Here is a 14,307-nt window from a genome sequence, read left to right as displayed (position 1 = left end):
TAAAGAAAGAGGAAAAAATCATTAATGCCTGATTTTCTAGGCAGTCAAAATCCCAAAAGAAGGTAAATGGGCTGCATTCCTACATAAGAGAAGCACTCCCTTGGCAACAATATCTGTGCTACACTTTTGAACTCAGAAAATGTTTCACACTTCCAAATATAACTGTATTCTACTCAAGTTTCAAAATTTAACACAACAAACTTTAACCATGACCTGAGGTTTTGTCCACCAAAACCATTCGAACTGCAATAACATTTAATTAATACCAAAAATATAGTATGAAAGTAGTACCAAGTTCTTAAACTCGACAGTGACCTTGCATATCAATATTACCAAATCAAAGAACTAGAGAACATCAACAAAAGAGTGCATATTTTTCATGTTTATAATAAAGTTATCACCTGCAATTGTTGTCTTCTCATCATGGGCATTGTCAGTAAGACCTCCTTGATACAAGCGGATGAATCAGGGAGTTGAGCCAGTTGTGTAACCAATTTTATAGCTGTAATCTTCAAATCACGTGCTTCCTACAATGTAAACAAGAACAATCAGCCCGTGAAGGAAAATGAAGCAAATTTAAGTTTCATAAACAACAGAACCTGAGAAGAATTCTCTGATGTTGTAAAAAGGAGAACAGCTTCCAAAAACAGATTCATTAGGCATTTCTGACACTCATTAGTTCTTGAGAGAGTCTGAAGAAGCATTAAAATCTTCAAACACTCCCCAGCAATAGCCACCACTTCCCTGTTCATAGGTGTCTGCCATCAAGAGAAAACAATCAGGTTCTGTACGCACGTGAAATTCAAATCACTGGCTCCCCCGAGCCCCTGGCGCCAAAAACAAGAATTCAACTCCTACACGTGGAAAATAAGTAAAACTGAACTTTGACTACCTTAAAAAGTTTCTGGATTACAGATCCAAGGTCTTCAACAAGTTCCCCAACAAAGAACATAAGGAAAGAGTTAAACTCCGAATTGGTTTTTCTTGTTAGCATGCCTTTCAGTATTTGCAACCCTATTGCTTGGACCTGCAGTTGACAAATTTTGTTCATTAACCAGTGAACAAAATCATAATTCAAAATAAAATCTGCTTACCTGAATGTCAGAATCAGTAAGAGCACTCCTGAAGCACCGGGTGGCATTGCATATCATGGCACAGAATATTGGCTTACATCCTTGGTTTTCTTCAAGAAGTTGAATTTCAAAAGCTAGTTTAGCAAATGAGGTAGTCTGTTCAAGAGAGAGAGCAAGCTTCAAAAGCAGCAGTTTCTGTAAGTTGGACCTCTTATTCTCAAGCTGATGAATTCCTTTAGTGCAATTCTCAGCTAAAATAACACTCGCAGTCAGACAAGTTCTTGTTATTGTCATCAAGCACCCAACGCTATCATTTCCAAGTTCAGAGATATCTGTATTTAGAGCAAATAACCATCACCCAAGTATGCTAAATAAGTTATTGCGGACAACTTTAAGATTGGAACTTAATAAATAATCAAAAGAGGAAGAACCTGAATGCTCCTTATGAGAATTGCTTACCAGTAACATATGTTTTCATCACAGAAGTTAGACGCTGGACAAAGTCATGAACTCTTGAAAGAGAAATTTCGGTTGAAGCCCTTTCAATGCACTTGTAGCCAACCAAAAGAAAAGCCAGAATTGTTTTCAAACTCATCTGCATGAAAACCGTCAAAATGAAAAACATCAACTCTCAACGGATGAAAAATTGAGATGCAACGGATGAAAAATTGAGATGCAACGGAAGCAGTAGAAGCTTTAAAATATTTAACTAGAGACCAAAAGGAACTGTCTGTAAAACACGATACCCACCTTTGGCTCACATTTTTTCAGAAGTGTTGGTGCTGTGGTAAGTAAGACAGAAACAATATCGCCCCAGCTTGAATGGTATTGAGAAGTTGCACTGACAAACAGAAAGCAAGTTAGTTCAAAATTACTTTTTGTTACAGTTTCATGGATAAGATAATTTCACTTTCATTGAAAAGAAGTAGTACCTTGTGAAAGATTTAAAAAGAAGCGCCAAATAAAGTTCTGATACTAAATACACAAAACTTTCGGTCTTTAAGAAATCCATGGGGCAGTTCTGCACAATCTACCAACCAACCAAAAGAAACAATAAGTTCAAAGACAGATCTTTATGGGGCTTCTTATGCACATATAAATAAGCAATTGAAATATGTTCCTGCATCTAATATAAGAAAATACATTCAAATGAAGCCATAAAAGAACTTACCGGCATGAAGTCCTTTAGGTTACAGGAAAGATATTATACATGACAACAAAAGGCCGTACATAAAAGGAAATCATAACTAATGCAGAAAGTCTACAGCAACATACATAAAACCAGGGTTCATATTAATTTCATTAATAAGTTGGTATACCATCATGCTTTCAATGCAAAGGACCTTGACATGTAATAGAGACCCTATATTAACTACATCTTGAAAGTAATAGCGTGATCATGATATGAAATGGAATGTTACCTGTGATAAAATAGAGATAGCAAGATCGTCCCATGTATCTACAACAAAAATGGAGAAAAAGCAAACCTGCATCCATTTGAATTTTGAGCATGATTAGACTTCACGAAAGGCACATCAAATAAGAATATCTAACCGAAGACTTCCTGCACATCCTAGTGTAGAAACTAAAAGGTTAATCCGCTGATTTTCCTTCTCCTTTTCACAAATTTTTTTATTTAGCACTTTCCTATATCCCCCCTCCCAAAAACCGCATCAGAAAAGGATGATAACAAGGAACTCCAAATGATAGCTCTGGTAGCTCCATTCTTTTTTTATCAGGTAGAGCTCTGGTGGCTCCATAATATCAAGTAACTAATTGGTTATGACTTTCATCACTCATTACCAAGTAAGCAATTTGCACAAAGCCACAAATAAAAAACACATCATAAAATTTCTAGATTCACTCGCAGAAGTTCGCATTTCGAACTTCATTAGAGATCATTATATGGAAATTTTTTGTTAAAGGACTAACACTAGAAGAAGAAAGAAAAACCATATATATGACATGCATGCCAAAAGAGATTTTGTTTGATGATAATCAAGGTCAAAAATTAGAATATCAAACTGAAGAACCACAACATGGATATTGTCTAAGAAACCAAATTTATCAGTAGCAATAATTACAATCTATGTAAGAACCTTAAAATGCACACCCAAGAAAAATAGAAATAGTTGTCATATCCATAATGTGAATCAGATAGAACACACAACTAATTTAGAGTTACTTAGCAGGAAGAACAAGACATTGAAAGTACCTGCAGCAGTTCTTGACAGGAATCCATAGTGAGAAATCCTACACTAAAGAATCTCTCCGCTAACAGGACTTGAAACACAGGCAGAGCAACTTCACACAACTCCAAAGCAATTGAGTTTACTTCTTCACCAACACAGCCACCATTGACTGAACCAATATCTAGCCTAGATTCACCAAGAACCGAATCTTGCCCCTGAAATAGAAGAAGAAGAGCAAAGCCCCACAAAAATCGAAATTCTTCTGAACCCAACTCAACCATGCTGTAACCAGAAATTAAGTCTGTAATAGACCGGTTCTCAGTTTCTGATGATCCTTTTATGTAAGTGTTTGAAGGAACTGCATCTAATGCCACGGCTTGCACGATCAGGGGCCAAGCTTCTTCCAGACATGCTAGCAACTTAGTTGAAACTAGGGTAGACTGAATCCCATCAAGAAATGGTTTCCACTGCATGTAGTGCATATTCCAACATGGGAAAGAAATTGCCAGAGTTAGAAGAGAGAGAGAGAGAGAGAGAAACTACTTAGAGTCCTACTAAAAGGAACAATTAATAAAGACAGAAACATAAGAACTATGAGCTCACATTTTCTTTAGGAAATGACCGAATCCTGATATAGCTGTAGTCCTTCAGAAGACAGAGCCAGTAAATTCCAAGAATTTTTGAACTCTCAGAGAAAAGAGGCAATAAAGCTAAATATTCAGCAGAAATCTCCTTCTGCTGATTTTTCAAGAATGCAAAGGTGTAACATTTCAGAGAGGCATGTGCTGTAAGGAGTCTCACTTTGATCTGGAAAGATAACATTGATTAATAGGTTATTAGATAAGAGATAATTTGGCTATCCTAAAGAAATTTTAAATATTTTGGACATGAGTGAACCAACCTTGCATGAGACCCATTCTGCAAAGGATGGATAGTAAAGGTCACTGAATTCATTTAGAGGGCGTGAAATCAATGAAAATATCCGTTTTACAGCAAGTTGATCCCGACTAACAATTTTACATGTCAATATCTGCAATATTCACATGTGATCCTGTTTAAACTTGCATCAATTAAATTACACCAATAAATGCATCTCAGTAATCAACAACCTTTGTGGCGAGCTGCAAGCCTGCTTCCAATAGGACAGGACCGGAGGACGAGTCCAATGCAGTTCGAACTGCAGAAACCAATTGCGCCTGAATAGTAGTGACATAACTAGCTTAGTTGAGCTAATATCAGTAAGGATTTTGCATCATTTTGAATTGTGCCTTTAAACTGGATTATTTAAGATATTAAGGAAGTATCCTAGCTGCTTAGCAGGATAAACTGAAAGAATGATCCAAGGACTTGCCTGATACTGTTCCAGAAGAAGGTGACCAGGAAGCTCAGGGTCCAATGTTCCAAACTGAAATTTATAGTAACAGCATTGACAACACATGATAAGCATGACAAACTACAAATGAACTCAACAAAGATAAAGTAAGAAAGGACATAAGGATCTTGGTGCGCCAATTATATGCGGCACTAAAATGAGCAGCAATGACCAAAGATGTAACAGCAAACTTTGCAAAGTATCTATGTGCAAAGAATAATCAGCATTAGTCCTCTCGAGGAAGACAAGAGAAACTTTTATCAGAGTCGTGCATAAGCAGTTGAACCAAGTGCTCATCTACTAAAATAGTTACCAATAAGATGCAAATCAGGGAAGATAGGTGAATTATGACAGAAACATGACTCAGGCTTGGTACTATCCACTGTCAAAACTGAGAGGTAATTGAAAAGAAAAAGGAAGAGGAAACCATCTTACATGAAAAAGGCTGACAGTGTAAGTATGTGAGCTCTGCAACTAATATTCTGATCTCAGAGCACTTAATGTTTTGAGGTATTCAGAAGTCATAAGCCACTGCTTTCAGAAATAATGTGAAGCCATGTCTTTTCTTCACATATTACTATCCTACCTTTAGCCCTCTTGTAAATGCATACTGTCAGTCTTGACGGATATATGAAAGAACTAGTAAATGCTTAGCTCAAACAAAAATGTGCCCTCAGTTTCAAGCATTACTCATAATGCAAAGTTCTGCTTAATACAGACAATTTATTTACCGCTTACCTCAACTCATGTTAGTCCATTAAGTAGACGGGGAATCAATGAATGGCTTTTACAGACCAGCAGTTACCCGAAAAGGAAAAGGAAAGAAGGGAAAAACTAACTCTTCTATTGAAAAGATAAGGGAGCTGAAACTGTTCAGTATGTCTACAACTAATATTACTAATTTCGATACACTAAAAGTTCAAGGTTCTTAGAAGCCCCATATAAGATCATGCAATCAAAATTAATCAATCAACCTTGCCTCTGTCCCAAGTCAGTTGAGGCTGACTATATCATCTAACCATATCGCTCTAGCTCCATTTCATTCCAATACTAAATAATTTTCCTTTTAATGTAAATCAGGGTTTATTGAAATTCCAACATAATATAAAACGAGAAATTTGTTTGTGTCTAGGAATGTCTTGAAAATGTTCATATATATTTAGCATTACAATTCTTCCTGTTTGAAGGTTAACTAGATCTATAAAAACAAACTCAAAGTCTGATGTCTAATAGATGATGCTATACCAGTTGAAATGACCGTAAGTGAATAAGTCTAACCAAATAATTGAATGAGCATTGAAGCAGTACCTTATCTATAATAGTACTCAGTAGGGTCACACCAACTGGCCGCATGTTCTCAAATTGAATTGTGCTAATCTGTAAGAGGTGATGGGAGAGAATCAATTTTTTTCCTTCACCAAAGCTGACTTTAATAGCATCAGTCCAACAAGGTTTGATTTCAATTTTAGCACCTGATAAGCAAGTGAAACTAGTTCTTGCAATTGAAGAACCAGCCAGTCTCCAGAAGTCGATCCACTGGCAGGCTGCTTTCTTGCCAACGCTATGTCAAAATGCGCTGGATTCTTTCCAACTGCTGCAGGAAGATGACTCAAACACCTAAAAGCCGGAGAAGATTATTCAGAAGGATACAGTTTATGTAATATATGAGAAAGATTCTCTCCGGAAGAATCAAAGTGAGAATCAAAGAGAATATGAGAAGGTACGGCACATAAAATGGAACTAAATAAGGATTCTGTTTTCATTGTAATTTGAAGCGCAGATAAGCTTGTGGATCTGGAGAACTTCGTATGAAATCGCATCAATTCACCAATCCTAGATCTTGATGCACTCACAATGTGAATGAGCAAAAGCAGTTCTGAAAGGCTAATTACATGAATAACTTATTTGGATTGAGCACAAGATATAACCATATTACTTGGCTACAAGCTTCCAAGTGAACCTATCAAGAAAAGCACTCCTAGATAAGTTTACTGAATTAGTTAACTGCACTTATTGTTGTTGACCTTTAGCCTCATTTCAGTTGCCGCATAAAGAACTGGGATATCAAGAGTTACAAGTGGAAACAAATTGCCTTCTGTATCACCCTCTTAGGGCTGTTATTGCAGATTGCAGATACTTGCTAGAAACCACCAAGACAAATATCATACACATCTGGAGAGAGGCTAACCAATGTACAGATCTTAATGAAGGTAACAAACATGAACAAGAGCTGCTAGTTTGGGAGGACGCATTGAAGGATATGGATTTTTTGCTCCTGGCAGATTTAAGTAATGTAGCTTTTGAAAGATCTTAGTTGTTCTATTTAGTTCTTTCCAGTGTACCAAAAAAAATCATTCTTTTCCTTCTCAAAAAAAAAAAAAATCATTCTTTTGGGCACTTCTTTTTGTGAAGAATAGTATAGCTATGCATCCATCTGAAAGAAAAAGGGTAAGGTAATAATAAGGTACAGCAGGATGACATATAAAATTTGTGTAATCTTAACAAAGCGACAGCAAATTTCATTATAGAAAACACATTTCAGCTGGGAATTGAATATAAAGAACCTTAATACTATCTAAATAGCAACCTATAGTGTGAGGTAAAGTTGGACACCAAAATTATAGAAAATAGATGCCTGCCATATTCCCACCATGTTTCTTTGGCATTGATGATTTACCGTCTCTGTTCTTGACATTTCATTATCCTTCAGGAATTGTTTTATATTGTTCATAAGAATAAGAACTCTGTTGGCTGATTATACCAGTTTGAACGGTGTGTTGCAGGGAACAATGAACATCTAGATGATGTCAAAAGAAAATGCTTACAAATGGCATACAGGAGAGCTGCAGTTCTAGGAAACTAAGAGCCGAGAATAAAACCAAAATCGCTCAGAGAGTGGAATAAGCTAATATCAGTCACAATACACCAGGAAAACTACGGGCTACTCACTCTGCAGCAAAAACTCTTGTTCGATATCTGAGGTGCTTGTCCCTAGGAGGATAGGCAATCGGATGATTGCTTCCATAACCTTGAAAGGTTTGGTTTTGGGAGCTAGACACCATGTTCTCATCGTCATCTCCGATATTCAGTCTAGTATCACCATCCAGACCACTTGAAGAATCATTCTGTGAACCGTCACTGGTGCTGATCACTCTTGAGGATGACGAAAGAATCTAGGCACAATAAATAGTTTAAGTGAAGCATTTGGATCACGCTAGAAAAAACAAGAAAAGGAAGCTTAACGCGCCATGTTTCAGAAAGCAAAAATGCTAGACAGGCAAGGTATAGATTAGGGAGAGCATAAATGCTCGACTCAGGGCTGTGAATCACAAGCAGTCATATTGATAACTGATCTAACTTGCTACATAATCCTTGAATAAGATCATAAATATTTAACAGAGGAGTTTCGAAGAATCAATTTACCCTGTTCAGTCTAGCTTAATTTTAGAAAATGTAAAATGGTTTCATATGACAACTGCAAACTTTCAATTTTTGGAATAGCTTAACTAGTCCCGGAAGATGTTGGCCAGATTAGAAGAATCAGTAGGGGATACAGATGATAAATTACCATGTTGCGGCAAATTGATAGCCATTGTGATGGCCGTAATGGACAAGATGCATAAAGCAACCGCATAACGGTGGTCCGTGCTAAGCTTCCAATCCTGCAAAAATTGGAAGAATTCTAAGTAAGGTGCAAGATTAGTACCAAAAATTTGGAATCATCAACTTATAGGTAAAAGGTAAAAGTTGAGACAATTAAAGCAAAAAGGTGTAGCAAACAAAAAGCAAATGTAAATCTATCCAGGTAAGATTATTATAAAGCACTCTGACAAGCAAGCTAGCAACAAAAAAATAAATACAGCAAACACTGCTCATGGGGGTAAAGAAAGAAGATGCATGGTAATAAAAACTAGTCTCATTCAAATAGCTACTCCCTTCGTCCCAATATATGATGATATCAATATTTTGGGAGTCAACTATTGTTTCCTTTTCTTTTTTAATTTTTTATCACAAGGGAACCCGCAGCCGCTACACTTCAGGTGCGCCCAGGGTAAACCCTGCTCCTGTGCAATAGCCCGCAAACCACAAGGAGAGATAACCCGCACTAGGCAAGCCCCATACGAAGAGCTCGACCTAGAAGGCAAATCCCATGCTGTCGTAGGTGAGACCTTCATTATGGAATCCCAAATGCTCAACCAATTAAGCCACCCTTGCGGGTAGTCAACTATTATTTCTTTGACTACAATTTTCTCAAGAATTACACTAGTTAAAAATTTGGAAGTTGGTTATGTTGTCCTTGTATCTGAATCTATAACTCATATCCAAAATTAGAAAACCAACACCAGATGCTAGACCTAAAACTAATAAACCCAGCCCAAACAAACAGAGAGAGAAGCGATCACCAAATTAGAGAACAATTAATGGAGATAAGGGTTAGGATAGGCTTGTGTGGGCATAATCAACTTACTCAGCATCAGTTTCCTCATCCAGCATATGGAACAATGTATCTTCAATATGTTCATTCATGATGGATCCCTGCATAGATTCAAGCATCTGTACTAAGATATAAGCAGACAAATTTGAACTATCTCCTGAAATTTATATACTTATTGCTCTTCATAAACTCTTCTCAAATACACGTTACATTACTCATTTGAAGAGTTTGTTCTTAGCATTATGATTTACACATGTTGTGTTTTCCATGCGGAAAGAATTATGGGAGCAGTTTGACAGAAAGAAGGTTTCTTCTGGATTCAGAATGTTTCTAATTCTACGGGTTTCTTGGGAGGACTACTTAAGGACGCTAAGAGAATGTACAGTGCGTGCTTTGCGAGCCATATGCTGAGGATAAAGTAAAGGGGATCTTCAAAAGAGGAGATGAAAGTTTGAAGAAGAAGATTGACCTTTTTATATGCAAAAAAAATCATTCCTTTCACCTGTTCAGTGGATGTCGTCAATGAATACGTGTAACCTCTTGGTGTTTTTAGTTTCATACATGGGATATATATACTTTAGATAGGGTTAAAGGGATCTGAACCCAATTGATGTTTTGCTCTTGCAGGATATTCAAGCATTTAGACTTGTGAAGAGTATATTTTATTGCCTGTAACACCATAAAAATAAAAAATAAAAAAATACCATATTCCTGTTTGACATAGATTTGAACAGAGAAATAGTGTTACTAGAGCTTAAGCAATTAATTTGACTATTGAATATTAGCCTGTCTTGATTAGTATTTGAGCAAGCTATTTAGTAAACAACAAAGGGGTTTAAAGCATAAAAACTGCTATAGTTCCGTCCATATCCCTGACAACTTCCAAAACCTAGCCTTAAGGCATCAAAATATCTAAAGCACATAGAAGTCAAATTACTTACTGGATCCTTTTCAATGAGATGTCTCAGAGTGGATAGAGCTAAACGTCGCAGTGTTGGCTGTTGTAAATAAAATTCAGATGTTTCAGTACCCACATGATTATCTAAGAAAGGAGTCACTCCCAGACCCCCGGACCCACTTTTTCCATGGGAGAGAAAGCACTACCTGTCTTGAGGATAGAGTTGGGAGCAGTGTCTGCACATTGTAATGCACAGTAACAGCTTGTGGTGCAAAAAGAACCAGCTGCTGAGTAAATCGGACATTCCTTCAAATTAACAAGAAAAATAACATAAACTCCAAACACTCAAGAAATTCAACATGAATATTACAAAGCTAGATGAAGTCAAATGAACTTTCATGTGCCCCTGAGACCTAAACCACACCGGTCTCAAAACTATTGACTCTTATTTGGTTTATAGACAGGTGGCCATACTCATAAAGTGTTGCAGTCTCTTGCCGGGAGCTGACCTCTGCAATGACAGACTGAAGAAGAACACAAGATTAGAATGAAACTGGAAAAGTAAAGTCAGAAATCTACTACATAAAAGAGAATCAGTGCTACTGAAGTACAAAGCCACTTCAAAATGACGTATATGCTAACAAACCTAATATGGCAGCAGATTTATTCGCTGCATGTGTTACCCGGGGAAAATATTTTATACCTATTAGATACCTTCTTGTTATAATTTTCATTTATACTTATGAGTTTATCTAACCAGAAAATAGCTAAAAGATAAATGGTTGAGATTAAAGAGACAACCCCCAAGGTTGATAGTTTGATGTTCAAACTCACAAAAACAATGTGAAATAGTAATAATTGAAAGCTTTAATACACCCACAAAGACACACACACTAGAAATTTCATACATCTTTCATAACATGATTGAAATTATAAATAATGATTTCATAACAAATAGTACATTATAAATCCAACATTTGTCTCAGTTAAATTTGACTACATATATAGAAACTTTAACAAACATGATGAGTTTCACGAATGTCTAGAGACTTATGCTACAATTGTAACCCATATGTGATCCTTTTATTTACCAATACAATACACTTAGTTGCACATATGAGACCAAAAAAGGTAGTAATGAAATGACATAAACGTTTCTCAATTCTAGAAACTTATTAATCTCAGAAAGTTTGCTTAACATTAAACTAGCTTCCTAGAATATGCATGTGAGTTTTGTGAAGTTCTTGCACTTATGTTTTCTTAAGGTATTGCTGATGTCTTTTATATGGATCAATTATACAGATATAAGCTTATATATTGAATTGACTAACCTTGCAGCGCGAGAAGAAAATGCTGCCAGGGGAAAGTTCAGGACCAAGGACAGCAACAATAGCATTTATAAGGCGGCCCACTGCCTGCTGCAGGTTAGTCGAACCAATCTCATTTGACAACAGAATATCCATGGCAAGGCTAAGTGTCGCCTGAAAGTCAAAGAAGATCAGAAACTTCAGTTTCAAACAAAAAAGTTGAATAAAAACCTAGAGGTGCCAAATAACAAATCCAGCCTTTCTTGTTTATCATATCAGAGGGTAACCTCTTGCCGCACTGTGAACATCAAAACATCAAATGGCTAATAAAAAAGGAAGTTATAACATATCAGGCAGAGAAGCTTTAAAGGCCTAACAGTGAACTCAAGAAAATTGCTGAATCAAGAATTCATCTTGATCAGGCTTCAATAGGAGGAGCAATGAGGAAGGATGATCACCCACTTACAAATCTCAAGATGACACAAAACCAAATGCTATGGATAACGGAGCAATAAATTAGTAGAATGAACAAAAGATGCGTCTCCGAACAGAGGTAGCCAAGTAAATTTTAATGGATCTATTAACAAGACACGATTATTGATATCCAAAGGTCCCTTCTTCAAAACTGTTAATCTCGACTTTTTCCATTAGATCCAACATGATAATTAGTTTCTTGATAAGGAAGATGTTCAAGAGAGAGCCATAAGCAGCTGGCTGAAGTTTGAGAGTTTCTAGCATTTATCACTTTGTTCAAGAGACACTTCTGACCTCCAATAAATCAGAAGATGGATAACTGATGTTAGCCATGATAATTTAAAAAAAAAAAAAGTAGATAACTGATGAACACCGAGACACTGATGCATCATATTAGAGAATATAGTCACCTGAACATGAGAAATATAGGATAATCCAGCAGCCTCCACAGTTAACAGTAGACCATGCAAAGACCAAATTTGTAAGCCAGTGTTTGAACTTTTAGCCAGAGAAGAGAGAGAATTAACAGTAGCAGGAACCAAACTTGACAATGCAATTCCTCCTGCGCTGTAAGAAGGATCAAAAGAATGAGGACTTTGACAACTAACAAGCAACAATTCAAACAGCATACTCAGACAGACCTTTAAGCGTGGGAAGATAATTTTAGTTTCCAGAATGCATTATAATCAGACAATCAGCTATTACCATTACACATTTATTCACCTTAAATGCTGCTTTGCACATCAATTTGATATGTTGCCTCATGGACAAGTAGAATTATGGTGCATTTATACTTGAAACACTCAGCATAATTACCAACATCAAAGATCTGTTCTTTGGTGGGAAGGGGAGAAAAAAAGAAAACAGTAGCACCTCCCGATTCCTTAATGCTGAGGAATACAACTTTACCAGTGTCAAAACAAAAAAACAAAAAAGCCATAGCACCTCGAGATTATCAGAAGATGTGGAAGAAATGTTCATGCAAGAAAGATAAATACTAAGTTACATCACCCAAGCTTACCTGCGATGAATGCAACCAAGTGACAGAGCAACTGAACCAGCGTAGTTTGAATCAACGGCTGAATTTATATCACCAAGGAGCACTCTTGTCTGCAATGACACGTACCAGTTGGAATGACAACAGAAGATGAACACTTAGTGGATAATTGAGGTTCTTAGGAACTCATTGTGTAACTAGGGTTCTTAGGGATTCAATAAGACTAGTTGTTGCATGACACTACAAGATGCAACTCAGAAAGCTGTCCTAGAACCAGAAGGTTATGAAAAGATACAAAAGGAACTAACCAATCTAGCAGTGAACACATCATTTCCTAGACGAGCTAATAGACCAAGTCCTTCAGATGATGCTCTGCGTTGAGAAGCACAGATGTCACCCTCAGCCAGAATGCTCTGTCAAAGTAAACATCCAAAGCTAAGAAACACTGAAAATGGTAAAGAAAGGCAATAGCACCAAAATAGCATTCAAAATAGAGAAGAACCTGAAAGATAGACTGTGCCAAACTAAGTACTTCCAATGGTAAGGGTTCAGGACGTAAAGCAAGCAAGGCCTGCGAGGAAGGTAAGCACAAGAGAAGCAGATGTAAGGCATGTAAAACTCCAGATAAGCCAGAAAAAGTCTAATATTTAAATCACCTTCAGGCCAGATAGCAGGCCCACACATATGTTTGTAACACTGGTCGCATGCCATGCTTGTTTCTTTCCAGCTCTCAGACACTGCTCTACCATTTCTAGGAGTGAGAGCATTCCACCAATATCCTGAGAAGAACAATGACATACTAAGTTGCAAGCTATCAATGCCTCCATATCTACTTGGCCAGGGTACCAACCATATTCGCTTACCTCGGACGCAAATATGTTTCCAAAACAAAGGAGCTTCTGATTCACTAACATTTTGCTTATAGTCTCCGGCTTCATGATCAGTAACATGTATTAGTAATGGATATCAAACAACGGGAAAAAATTGAAAACCTCTTCAGGACTTCTGAAGTTACATGGCGTCAATCAAATTATATTTTTCCTTGAAAGTCAATCTCTTCATGAAAGTTCTTTACCTTAGGAAAGCTCGGAAGCTCGTTATCCCATACACATGGTACTAGACCATCTTTTCCACCTTGAAACGAGCGAAGTTCATCCTCAAACAAATCCCTGGTTGAACAATGAACAAGATGAATGACTAATATCTACATTGGATTATAATTTATAACTTATAATTACCAAGTCAGAAGGAGACAACATTATGTATGATGTGCACATCACTAACCATACCATGATTAAGAAAACAAACTACTCACACAGAAATAACTAATGATCCATAGAAAGAAAGGAACAAGTTCCATGATTTTAGTGCTAAGTACCTGCCAGGGTTCCAAGGACCCAGCCAAGCATCTCTTTTGTCTAACAGCACCCGCAAGCATGAACTTTCCTCACATTTTGAAGCTTCCCTGTCCCAAAAAGAAAAAAGAATGGTGAAATTGCTCTTCCAACAATGAAAAGAAAAAAGAGGAAGATACATAATGAGCTGGATCAAACATTCAC

General features: G+C 36.9%; 1 protein-coding gene across 1 annotated transcript in view; it reads right to left on the bottom strand.

Moving 5' to 3' along the window:
• The window catches only part of LOC132622445 (protein SWEETIE), a 31,878-nt gene that overhangs the window by 1,454 nt on the left and 16,117 nt on the right, over positions 1–14,307 (bottom strand). The window contains exons 18-47 of the mRNA XM_060337046.1: positions 14,127–14,213; positions 13,824–13,917; positions 13,612–13,680; positions 13,405–13,527; positions 13,251–13,319; positions 13,057–13,161; positions 12,773–12,861; positions 12,162–12,318; positions 11,302–11,451; positions 10,445–10,494; positions 10,177–10,276; positions 10,014–10,070; positions 9,106–9,173; positions 8,206–8,299; positions 7,587–7,810; positions 6,110–6,254; positions 5,946–6,014; positions 4,617–4,670; positions 4,375–4,461; positions 4,167–4,295; positions 3,869–4,072; positions 3,289–3,732; positions 2,495–2,560; positions 2,006–2,103; positions 1,824–1,914; positions 1,533–1,668; positions 1,095–1,405; positions 893–1,027; positions 600–758; positions 402–527 (exon numbers count right to left, since the gene is read on the bottom strand). Coding sequence (XP_060193029.1) covers positions 402–527; positions 600–758; positions 893–1,027; positions 1,095–1,405; positions 1,533–1,668; positions 1,824–1,914; positions 2,006–2,103; positions 2,495–2,560; positions 3,289–3,732; positions 3,869–4,072; positions 4,167–4,295; positions 4,375–4,461; positions 4,617–4,670; positions 5,946–6,014; positions 6,110–6,254; positions 7,587–7,810; positions 8,206–8,299; positions 9,106–9,173; positions 10,014–10,070; positions 10,177–10,276; positions 10,445–10,494; positions 11,302–11,451; positions 12,162–12,318; positions 12,773–12,861; positions 13,057–13,161; positions 13,251–13,319; positions 13,405–13,527; positions 13,612–13,680; positions 13,824–13,917; positions 14,127–14,213 — 3,790 coding nt within the window. The remainder of the gene's footprint in view (positions 1–401; positions 528–599; positions 759–892; positions 1,028–1,094; positions 1,406–1,532; positions 1,669–1,823; positions 1,915–2,005; positions 2,104–2,494; positions 2,561–3,288; positions 3,733–3,868; positions 4,073–4,166; positions 4,296–4,374; positions 4,462–4,616; positions 4,671–5,945; positions 6,015–6,109; positions 6,255–7,586; positions 7,811–8,205; positions 8,300–9,105; positions 9,174–10,013; positions 10,071–10,176; positions 10,277–10,444; positions 10,495–11,301; positions 11,452–12,161; positions 12,319–12,772; positions 12,862–13,056; positions 13,162–13,250; positions 13,320–13,404; positions 13,528–13,611; positions 13,681–13,823; positions 13,918–14,126; positions 14,214–14,307) is intronic.

Source organism: Lycium barbarum, chromosome 12 (genome assembly GCF_019175385.1).
Source record: "Lycium barbarum isolate Lr01 chromosome 12, ASM1917538v2, whole genome shotgun sequence".
Taxonomy (NCBI): Eukaryota; Viridiplantae; Streptophyta; class Magnoliopsida; order Solanales; family Solanaceae; genus Lycium; species Lycium barbarum.
Note: the sequence above shows the minus strand (reverse complement) of the source record. Positions and strands in the feature narration are given on the sequence as shown.